At 32.8% G+C, this 11239-nt stretch overlaps 1 protein-coding gene across 1 annotated transcript; it reads left to right on the forward strand.

Moving 5' to 3' along the window:
- Positions 1 to 641: 641 nt before the first annotated feature.
- Positions 642 to 8768, forward strand: LOC116137392 (probable sphingolipid transporter spinster homolog 2). Its single transcript, XM_031423080.1, has 16 exons — positions 642 to 924; positions 1518 to 1646; positions 1975 to 2076; positions 2751 to 2855; positions 2954 to 3029; positions 4212 to 4286; positions 4549 to 4651; positions 4729 to 4794; positions 5605 to 5683; positions 6089 to 6162; positions 6393 to 6469; positions 6632 to 6745; positions 7055 to 7174; positions 7728 to 7856; positions 8125 to 8203; positions 8404 to 8768. Exons 1-16 carry the CDS (start codon positions 800 to 802, stop codon positions 8535 to 8537), a joined length of 1587 nt encoding a protein of 528 aa, XP_031278940.1. The 5' UTR covers positions 642 to 799; the 3' UTR covers positions 8538 to 8768.
- Positions 8769 to 11239: the final 2471 nt, after the last annotated feature.

The raw sequence follows: 11239 nt of genomic DNA on the forward strand, positions 1-11239 counted from the left end.
TTTAATGTTTTCATAAATTTCTCTCAATTTTTTCTTTCTTAAATATCAATCTAATTTTCAATTAAATCTTTAAAATGATTATTAAATTTACTCTTTTACAGGTCATGATATAGTGTTAGCCTAGATAGCCCACAATTAAATGAATCTACTAATTTTAATAAAAGGGTTAATAATTCAGTATAACTAAATTATAATATCTCCATATAATTAGAGAAATAACTGAAAGTCTCTTATTGTTAATATTTTGATGTTAAAACTTAAAATAAACAGCAGATTGGTAATGAAGTAAATATTTATTAACCTATAATGTTATAAACTCTAACATTATACAAGAGGATTTTCATTATTTATGAAATATGAGGGGACTTACTTATTTAATTAAACCTCATGGTGTCCTGTTAATTATTTTAAGATGCTTGCTGATCATCACTAGATGCGTACGTGGCACAATTTAATACCAGAAGCACTTGAATTTATAATACATGCGGACACAGAGGATAAAATTCCAAGAATTTTGGTAAAATCTAGGACTAGAATTGGCATCTTAACTAAATATTTGCAGTAATCTACTCATCTTAAAGCTTATCTTTATCTCTTATAAATTCAAAAAGCGGAAGCTAAAAAACCAAAACTATACAGTAAAAAGCACTTTTACCAGCAGCTGAAAGTGACAACAAAAAGCTGCTGAGGGTAGTTAAGACTTGGAGAATTCACTACGTCAACTACCATTCAAAACAACCAAACCAAAGAACAAAGAAGCGGTAGTAGTGCTTAAATATATTACCTCTTAATCCTTTGTATGGCAAAAGAAGAAGCAAAAACTGCTTCTTTAGACGCACCAAACCCATCTGTGGTGGACATAGAGATGGCCAGAAACTCAGTGTCATTGGCTCCTCCAAAGCCGTCGTGGTTCACTCCAAAGAGGTACTTCTTTGCTCTGTTTACTGTGTTTTTTTAGTTTCTGTCTGTTTGGTTGCTGAGAAAGTGAAGGGAAAGTGAATAAAGAAGAGATTTTAGATTTTGTTTCTCTGTGGGGTTGTTAGATATAGTGTAGAAATCGAAATTTTGGTAAGAATTATACTTGTTGAGTATGCACATTATGGGATTTTGTTTGGTTTCTGAGGGAATTAAGTTTATTTTAGTCGAATGAAGTTTAATGATTGAGTTCAAATGAAATATGTTGTTTGGTAAAACTGTAAGCACTTTCAATAGTGATTTTGTATCAATTTTAGTGTGTGAAAGCATTCAATGTTAAGAGTTCTTCAATAAATGCTGTTGTATTATGAGCTGAGCTACTGACATTGAGATCTAGATGAATTTGAGCTATTATTCTTTAATGAATTTAATGAAGTGTAGCACAGTCAAGGTAGTGCCAGTCGGGAGGTGAGTTAATTTGGGTGGTGTTCGATCTATGTTTTATATATCTTTACATGGTGAAGGTTTGCTGATCTTATGATCGGATCATGACTGATGATATCTTAATTTTAGTGTATTACAAAATCTGCTGTACTGTTCAGGCTACTGGCTATTTTCTGTGTGATCAACATGTTGAATTATGTGGATCGAGGAGCAATTGCAAGCAATGGTGTGAATGGGAGCCGCAGAACTTGCACAGATGGCACATGCACATCTGGTAGCGGAATACAGTAAGCTTACATTGAGGCTTTCATTTAAATTTTCATAGCTGTTCATGCCTCTTGAGGAATTGGATGGTAAATATTATATACTTGTAATTGATTTCATTAGGTGGATTGTAATCACAAAAAATAAAATAAGAAAAAAATAAAAAAATTGAGAACTTCATGTGCATTATATATATATTCTTTTTTGTCCAATCTGCGTCACTTACCTTATGGGAACTACTGCTATAGTGCTATGTTTATATGTGCCTTTTTGGCCGTGCTCTAAAATTGCTCAAATTTTAATAAGACTTTGCAACTCCTTTGACTTAAATTTTTTCATGGTTGCTTACAGGGGGGAGTTTAACTTAAACAATTTTGAAGACGGTGTTCTATCGTCCGCTTTCATGGTTGGATTGCTAGTGGCTTCCCCAATATTTGCATCATTGGCAAAGAGGTAATTATCTTCTTTGCATGCCTTTTTGTCAGCCTGTAACTGTGTAGGTAGAGGGGCCTGGTTTTTAGTTTTTTGATATGCTAGATAGGCTAGATATGCTGGAGATAAGTGAACAGATACTTATAATTATAAAAGGTATTAATTACTTAAATTAAAATGTCTAAATCTTATACTTAAAACTAGAAATTCATCTGATCTTATGATAGACATGATTGACATATGCATGGGGCTTTGATTATGGAAGATCATAGTGAAATATTTCAAAAATAGTCTTCCCAGTCATGGAGTTTTCCCTACAAAATATTTGTATGTTAAAGCAACAAATTTGAAGTTTATGAGGCACTTGAAACAATCATATGATTGCAACTCTATGTTTACTTGGCGTGTGTTTTTCAGCCTCTTGTCATCTTAACTATTTTGACCTCAATTTGATGTAGCCTGAATCACTTATTGACGCATGTTTCTTGTATTTGGTTGTGGGCTCTGCCATAATCATTGAGAAAATATCTATTTTAGGAACTATATTTTTAGCATGTTAACAGAGCAGGATTGGAAAAAAAGAATAGTTTGGCCCTTGTCCCTTGCTTTTGTACTATTCTCCTGAACTAGATTTCTGATTTAATATAGTGCATTTACTTTGGCATGAGTCCTAATATACTTGTGAATTTTTGCAGTCTTAATCCATTTAGGCTTATTGGAGTTGGATTGTCAGTTTGGACCGTGGCTGTAATAGGTTGTGGTTTTTCAAGGGATTTCTGGTCCATTACAATCTGCCGCATGTAAGTTGGTGACTTATGTCCTTATCTTCCTTCAGTTTTATTATTGATTTATTTAATTCAACAAATTAACTAGTACTATATCATGGTTGTCTCTCCAGGCTAGTTGGTGTAGGGGAGGCTTCATTTATTAGTCTTGCAGCTCCATTTATTGATGATAATGCTCCAGTTTCCCAGGTTGTATTTCTTTAAAAAATTTACGAGCAGAGAAGTAGCTGTTTTAATGAATATCTAGCTTCTGAAGAATGACTACAAATAAAATTATAAAATGAATGAAGTTTTATTATATTCATCAAATATTTCCTTTTTGTGCTAGATGAAGGGCATACTGTTGTTAAGTACACAAGATTGTATTAACTTAGCATGGATGCTTCTTCAATTCAAATATTTAGTCTCTGTGGGCAAAGAATACTAGTAATCTCTTAGGTAATTTCATCATATCTTGTTCTGAATGGTGCCCTGGGGGCCAGTTACTTGAAGATTTAAGATCTTGGACTTAAGAACCAACATGAAGTAGACTTAATTTGCTTCTCTGTGTTAAGAGTTTTGAGTTAGGGAGGAAAAAGAGAGTCAAGGTGTCCACCACCATTATTTAGTAGCCTTCCTATATATTATCGATTCTAAATAAATTTAAATGAAATAACCTTACACTATACTAATGAAAATAAACCTTATTAAGACATTTCAGTACTTTGAACACAGATCAAAGTGTGCAAACCATAAAACTGCCACTTGTCTGATTCACAAGTTATTAGAAAATATACAATTATCTTATTCAAGTGATAGAAACTTACACCGGTGTGAAAAATAACTTGCTTACATGTAAAGGCACTCTCTGTCCTATGATTTCTGCTCTTACTGTAGGTTTTTGTATGCTTTGTTCCGTTATGTCTTAAGTTATTCTCCCTGCTTGCAAGACCTTAATTGTTGGATATTATAGGACTAATCAAAGTTTGCTTATCCACAAAGCTCTATTGCTTTACAAAAAGAACCCAAACTTCTAATGAAGTTGGAGGGAGTCTTCATCAAATTACTTTTACTTTTCAATTGCCTTACATTTTGGCCAGTTGAGATACTTCTCTTTATTTCAAATTTTAATGTATATCAGCCCTTCTCAAAATTGTTGCATTCAAAATTTTTGAGGGGAAGTTGAAGAGAGTACCTTGTCTGTTTATTTTTGGATCTACTGGTATGCTTTTTGATGTGGCAAGCTGAGACAGTCTTACTTTGACTTTGAAGAAAATCTATTACAATTGAGTTTGTAAAAATGGCTGGTATAAATATCTTGATATCAAATGCAGCATTCAATTTTGGCACTCTTTCTGTAAACCTGTGTCTTATACTCTTCCTTTGCTTCAGAAAACAGCATGGCTTGGAATATTTTACATGTGTATACCAACTGGCTATGCAATCGGCTATGTTTATGGTGGCTTGGTAAGTATTGTTCTCTCTCTCTCTCTCTCTCTTTTTTTAATTTAATTTAATTTTTTGTTATTTCCTATGATTACTAATGTTCTTCTGTCAAATATTCAGGGTGAAAATTTAGCTTTTCTTATATATCTCGTTGAGATTTTTTTAAGCTTTATTATTGTTCATAATATGTTGTGTTGACATCACTGATTCCCGTTTCCTTTTCAAAATGCATGCCCTTTTATTTGTGGGTGAAATTACAATCATCTTCCTTCTTTCTTAATAGGTGGGAGACCATTTTAGTTGGCGTTATGCATTCTTCGGGGAGGCAATACTGATGTTTCCATTTGTTGTTCTAGGTTTTGTTATGAAGCCTTTGCAGTTGAAAGGTGCATGTTGCTTACATACCGAGTGATTTGATCATTCTGACATATTCCAGCTATCTATAAACATTTTCTGGATACAGGTTTTGCTCACACAGAATCAAAGAAAGCACTGACAGATATAGAGACAGCTCTTCCTGAAAGCCAAGGTATGGACTATATGCTATCAAATTTATTCAGATATATGATAAAATGCATCAGAATAAGCATATAAATTCTAAGATATTTTTCGTTTTCCTTTTTTCTCTTTTATATAATTATTTTCTTTTAGGAAACAAGAAATTTTATTGATCAATAAAGAAAATTTACTTGTTCTTAATAATTGCTTGTTTCTGAAAAAAACAGTCCATTTCTTTATGGACTGGATGCATAACAGATAAAAATTTATCTGTCCTGTCAGCGTATGTTGAATACACTAGACTTAAAAGTTTAAAAATTCTTTCCATTAGTAGTAGTCATAAATTCTTTGCTTTAGCATTTTTTTATCTATATCTGACATTTGAAGATTCAAGTTTGTTACGTGCTTAGTTAATTACTCTCACTACTTTGCAGTTTATTTATCTTATGTAACTTGTCAGCAGTAGTTTAACAGTTACTTAATCCTTCATAGTTATTTATCAATAAGTATAAAAAATAAGAAAGTAAAAAATTTATGATCTCCCAACATGGTTTAATAAATGTGTGATTAAATGGCTTCAACAAAGTTCCCGAAGTCCTCAATCCATTTTCTGGTTTAGTGGAAATTCTAAATTTTATTCAATGCAGTTAAAAACAAGAAGAAACCATAGGTTTGAAATTTGTTAATTATTTTTTTGCGCCCAATGACTCTTTGAATTGGAACATAAATTTTAGACTCTTTGAATTGGAACATAAATTTTAGACTCTTTGTGAAGATAGGTGGCCATATTAATTGATAATATTTAGTCTCTTCTCATTTGTTGAGTTTATGCATGATGCAGATGTAGAGGTTACTACTGCTAAAAGTCACACGTCCCTAAAGGAAGATGTTGATAACAAAAACTCAAACAAATCTTCCAAGTGAGGACACATAGCTTGAATTTCTTTTATATATGTGTGTGTGTGTGTGTGTGTATGATTGCATGTTCTTCTATATGTCTTAATCCCGTCTGTTGTAGTATAGCGGAACTTCTACCATGATAACTTGGTATGTAGGGTAGGAGTGGGATTACCTTAATCATTGGTGGATTGAGTTAAACTAATCAGGGTAATTTTGTTCAAGTTCCCAATCAAGTTTTGATCTTTGTGTAAATGAATTATCTCACGTTTTATGTTGTTCATGTTAATCTCATAGAATCTGTTTATGAAATAGTCTACATATTTACAACTAGTTCAAGTTCCTAATCAAGTATTCAACATATGTGAGATGATTGTCTTATTAGTTGGAACATATTATTGACTGTGTTGGACCTACCATTATTGCAGGTCAAAAGATAGTAATATCATTAAAGATCTGAAAGTTCTTTTGGTTGATAAGGTGTATGTCATCAATGTTCTAGGTAATTTTTTCACTTTGCTTTACATATCTCCGGATTTTTGATGTTGTTTTTTCCTTTTATTGAGCTCTATGGGTTTTCTTGGATAAATTTACTATAATCAGCAAGTTTCAAGATAAACATTTTTCTCATAATATTCACTTTGGGATATCTGAGATGTAATCATTTCAATATTTGTTATGCTTCCATGTCATTATAAACTAGTTACTGAAAATGTAAGTTCCTGTTTTCAGGTTATATAGCATACACTTTTGTCATAGGCGCTTACTCGTATTGGGGACCAAAGGCTGGTCGTAGCATTTACAACATGGTAAGGTTTTAGCTTGGATGTGATATTAATTTGATTGGGGAAAGTTTTCTTTTATCATATTCTCACATTTTGTTTGCATATATAGATAATAATTTTACCAAATAAACTGAAGTAGCACAATAATATGGTTACATTGCTTAAAAAGTTAGGGTTCTTTTGCAGAGTGATGCAGATATGATCTTTGGTGGAATTACTGTTGTCTGTGGCATATTGGGCACAATAGCAGGAGGTTATATTCTGGATTATATGAATTCGACAATCTCTAATGCTTTTAAGGTAAATGCTCTGGCGTCTTTCCTTATATAGTTATTTACTCCTGAATGCATTATGTTGTCCCCAGTTTGGGCTGTTGTACGTATAGGATTAACAAAATCCAAAGTTGTCTAATAAAATGCTCAATGTGTTGAGTTCATGCAAAAATTTATTCTTTTAACCCAATATAAGTGAATAAAGAAAAAAGAAATATCATTTATGCTTCAAATTTTGTTGGTCCTTCTGAATACTTAGCTTGCTTAACTTCGTTCAACTTACATGATACCAGTAAAAATTTGTAGGACTAAACTCTTATTTGATCTTCTTTTGCAGCTTCTCTCAGCGACAACATTTGTTGGGGCAATATTTTGCTTTGGTGCCTTTTGTAATAAGAACTTGTATGCTTTCCTTGCTCTTTTCTCCATTGGTGAACTATTGGTCTTCGCCATTCAGGTATTACTTTTCCGAAGACTGAAAACACCTCATGTTTGTGTAGATGCTCCTGTTAATATTGCTAGTGCAAATATTAAATGCTTCTCGTTCTTCATGTAAAATTTTTTATGCTAGTAGATAAGTTTTACTTAATATGTCTTCAAGCAGTGATCTTAATTTGGAAATTCCTTTGCTATATGCTCCTCAAACTGAAACATGTAAAAACATGTTTGGAAGCTTTATTTGTGCCAGTGAAAATACCTTTTTTTTTAATGTTACTATTTGAACCTTGATCTTCCGATAACTTTTATCAGTTGTATTGGCTGAACTTTACTTCAGTGACAGGAATAATTAATTAGTATACTGAATGTTAAGTTAAAAAACATTATAAAATTAATTATGGAAGATATTGGCATTAAGCTAGCATATACTTTATGCATGCAAGCTATAGAATATTGTGTTGCTCAGTAAATTAGTTACTTTTATTAAACTGATATTCTAGCTCAAAAATGCATATCTATTGGGAAGAATGTAGAATAACCCTTTTAATGAATCTTTTATGAGTCTTTTGCAGGGTCCTGTAAATTACATAAGTCTCCATTGTGTTAAACCAAGTTTGAGACCGCTATCTATGGCTGTCTCTACTGTTTCGATTCACATCTTTGGAGATGTTCCTTCCTCGCCACTTGTTGGGGTTCTTCAGGTTTGCCTTCATAGACTGCATTATTATTAAAAAATAATGAAAACTATTCACTGACCAAGATGTTTTCTAAGCTTTTGGTCGTTCCATTGTAATCCATTGAAGTAGTGGTTTTGTAATCTTTTTCATATGATCTTCGCTTCATTCTAACAAAAGTTAGACACTGTTGGTTTCCACAGTTATAAGATTTTAAAGTTCATTGCATGTTAACTCTTTATGTTTTTAAATTGTAGTTATAATGTCTCAAACTCTTAATAAACATCCTTGACAGGACCGTGTTAACAATTGGAGGGAGACTGCTCTTATTCTGACCGCCATATTATTTCCAGCAGCAGTGATATGGTTTATAGGTAAAGTCATAGCTCGATAGTTCCGCTATCATCTTCTGGAGAACCATTTAATTCTCACCTGTTCCTTTTTCTGGGCGGGTAATTGTTCTAATATTTGCTTATATCTGCCGATTAAACCAGAGTCTAATAGTTTTGAAACTTCTAACGAGTCACATAACTGATTGTGAAATCTTGCCTAACTGAATTCATCTGCATACCAGGAATATTTCTGCACAGCGTGGATAGATTTAATGAAGAAAGTGAGCATCAAGTGAGTAGGACAGAAAGGTCAAACACAACACCGTTGCTTGAAGAAAGAAAACCAGAAACAGAAACTTCTGCACAACCACAGTAAGGTTTTTACAGCGTTTTTGGAATTATAGATTAGATGAATTCATTTTTTTGTGTAAATAATGTCTCTAGTTTGAGCAGAATGCGTTTATATTTTCACAGTTCAGAAAAAGAAACAATGTGAGACAAAAAATTTCCCACCTTTTGCTATTCATGAAATAGTAAATACAAAATTATCTGCTTGGTTCAGTCATCTCCTTTCTGCCTCTATATATCAGTCGTCCTGTGAATGTTAACAAGGCTGAAATCAACTTCAACACTCTGTTTAATTGAAATTTAATAATTTTGCTTAATCTTATCCGTTAATTATGGGAGGGGATGGTGTAATAATAATTCTTAGTACATTTTGTATGGTTTCTTTGAAGAGAATTGATTGTTTAAAGGGATGGAAGATGGATTACTTTAAATGAAACAATACCAATCTATATCTACTACTTGATTGGTGGTCATACATATCTGACTGCTAAATTATCGCATGTTTTATCATAAAAAAGTCATATTGGGGGTTACCTAACTTGGAATCTGGATTTAAGTTATGTTCAAGAAGATTTCCCAAATTTTATATTCATTTATCAGATTTCATTTGATATTAAAACAAAGAGTAAGCAACCTTTTCCCACCCAAGATTTGCCTTAATGACTTTTTCACCCAAAAGTTTCAAAATACCACTTTTTCACCCAAAGTTAATATTCTATTACTATTTAAAATTGATTTCGACAGTGAAAATTCTTTTTGTCACCACCATTTGAACCTCTGATCTCCTTTTTAAAAAAATTCTCTACTCTAGCATATGATTTCTCGTCGATTACTAGCCACTGCAAAGGTAGGGTTTCCTGTTTTTAGTTGATTTTCAGTTGATTTCGGCGACGAATATTCAATTAATTACCACCATTTGATCTACTGACATCCACTCTACAAAAACCTTCTTTCCCTGGATCTTGGTAACTAATGTTTTAATAACTAGTCGGGGTGAAACCTAGCAAAGTTGTTGGTTCCTGGGTTGACCGGCCGGTCAAACTGGGTGACAAAACTTTTAAAATTAAGTAAATACACCCCTAAAAATTCATTAAGTCCTTATAGGTTTAAAATTTAGCAAACACACCCCAAATACAAATCGGTCGGTGACTGGTTGGCAGTGGCGACACCCCAAATGCAATTCCAATCGTCCCTTGAGCCAATTCCCTAGAAAATCTACCCAAGATTTGGTTGAAATCGGTTCGATTTTGACCAGATCTCATTGATGCTGGCGTTGACAACCCTCCCCATCATCTCGAAAATACTTCCCTTTTCCTCTCGACCAAAACCCACCTCACCCCATCTTCTTTAGCCTAACCAATTGCTAGCAAAAGCCAATTGTTGCCGCTGCTAGTTTTTTTTTTTTTTTTTTTTTCGGCTGATTCACTTATTGGAAATCAACTTCGTCACCACCATTGCACTTTCTCTTCAAAAGTTGCAATATCTCGACTTTTAATTGTTCGCCGATCATCATCCAAAATTCAAGGGTTTTGGGTGAATAGAAAAAATGTTAACCTGGCCCAGTGAAGCTCTTGGGTCCCAATTAAACCGGTAGGGCCGGACCGGGTTTTAAAACAGTGCTGATGACTCGCCAAACGTCGATTGAGAAAATGAAGTGTATTTTGATTATTAACGGAATATAAATGTTGGGTGGAAAAGTGATATTTTGAAACTTTTTAGATGGAAAAGTGTCATTAAGGCAAACCTTAGATGAGGAAAAGTTGTTTACTGTAAAACAAATCTATAATGTGATGATAATGTATATCTTAAAATTTAGTTAATCATATTTATTTAACTAACCATTTTATAATAATTACAATAATAACTTATTAAAGTTATATTCAATTCCATAATTCTGCCATATAAATACCATAAGAAATTAGGTGACCTTAGGATTCGTATCTATGATTTTGATTTATAAAATATCAAAAAAAAAAAAATGTCATTTTTTTTCCTCTTCGAAAACTAAATATATTTAATAACTTAATGCCTTTAAAGCTATGTGTCAATATTTCCTTAGGAACTTAAGATAAGCATGAGATGAGCACACGTGTCAGGCAGGTGGCATTGTCAATCTCCTTCCAACAGCTACAACTAAAGGCAAAACTAGTTTCATAAAACAAGCTCTACTTAAAAACCAGGTGCAGTCAAGCCCACAATTTCACAANTATTTAACTAACCATTTTATAATAATTACAATAATAACTTATTAAAGTTATATTCAATTCCATAATTCTGCCATATAAATACCATAAGAAATTAGGTGATCTTAGGATTCGTATCTATGATTTTGATTTATAAAATATCAAAAAAAAAAAAATGTCATTTTTTTTCCTCTTTGAAAACTAAATATATTTAATAACTTAATGCCTTTAAAGCTATGTGTCAATATTTCCTTAGGAACTTAAGATAAGCATGAGATGAGCACACGTGTCAGGCAGGTGGCATTGTCAATCTCCTTCCAACAGCTACAACTAAAGGCAAAACTAGTTTCATAAAACAAGCTCTACTTAAAAACCAGGTGCAGTCAAGCCCACAATTTCACAACCTCATTGACCAACACTAACCGCTCTACTCAACAACGAGAACAAGAACAATCGCTTCACTCTCAAGTCTAAACCTAAGTCTTTGAAATATTCCCATGTACTTGAACCCATCTTATCTTTCCCTCAGCCCATAGATTTCTACTTC

Source organism: Pistacia vera, unplaced genomic scaffold, assembly GCF_008641045.1.
Source record: "Pistacia vera cultivar Batoury unplaced genomic scaffold, PisVer_v2 Contig323, whole genome shotgun sequence".
NCBI classification, from domain to species: Eukaryota; Viridiplantae; Streptophyta; class Magnoliopsida; order Sapindales; family Anacardiaceae; genus Pistacia; species Pistacia vera.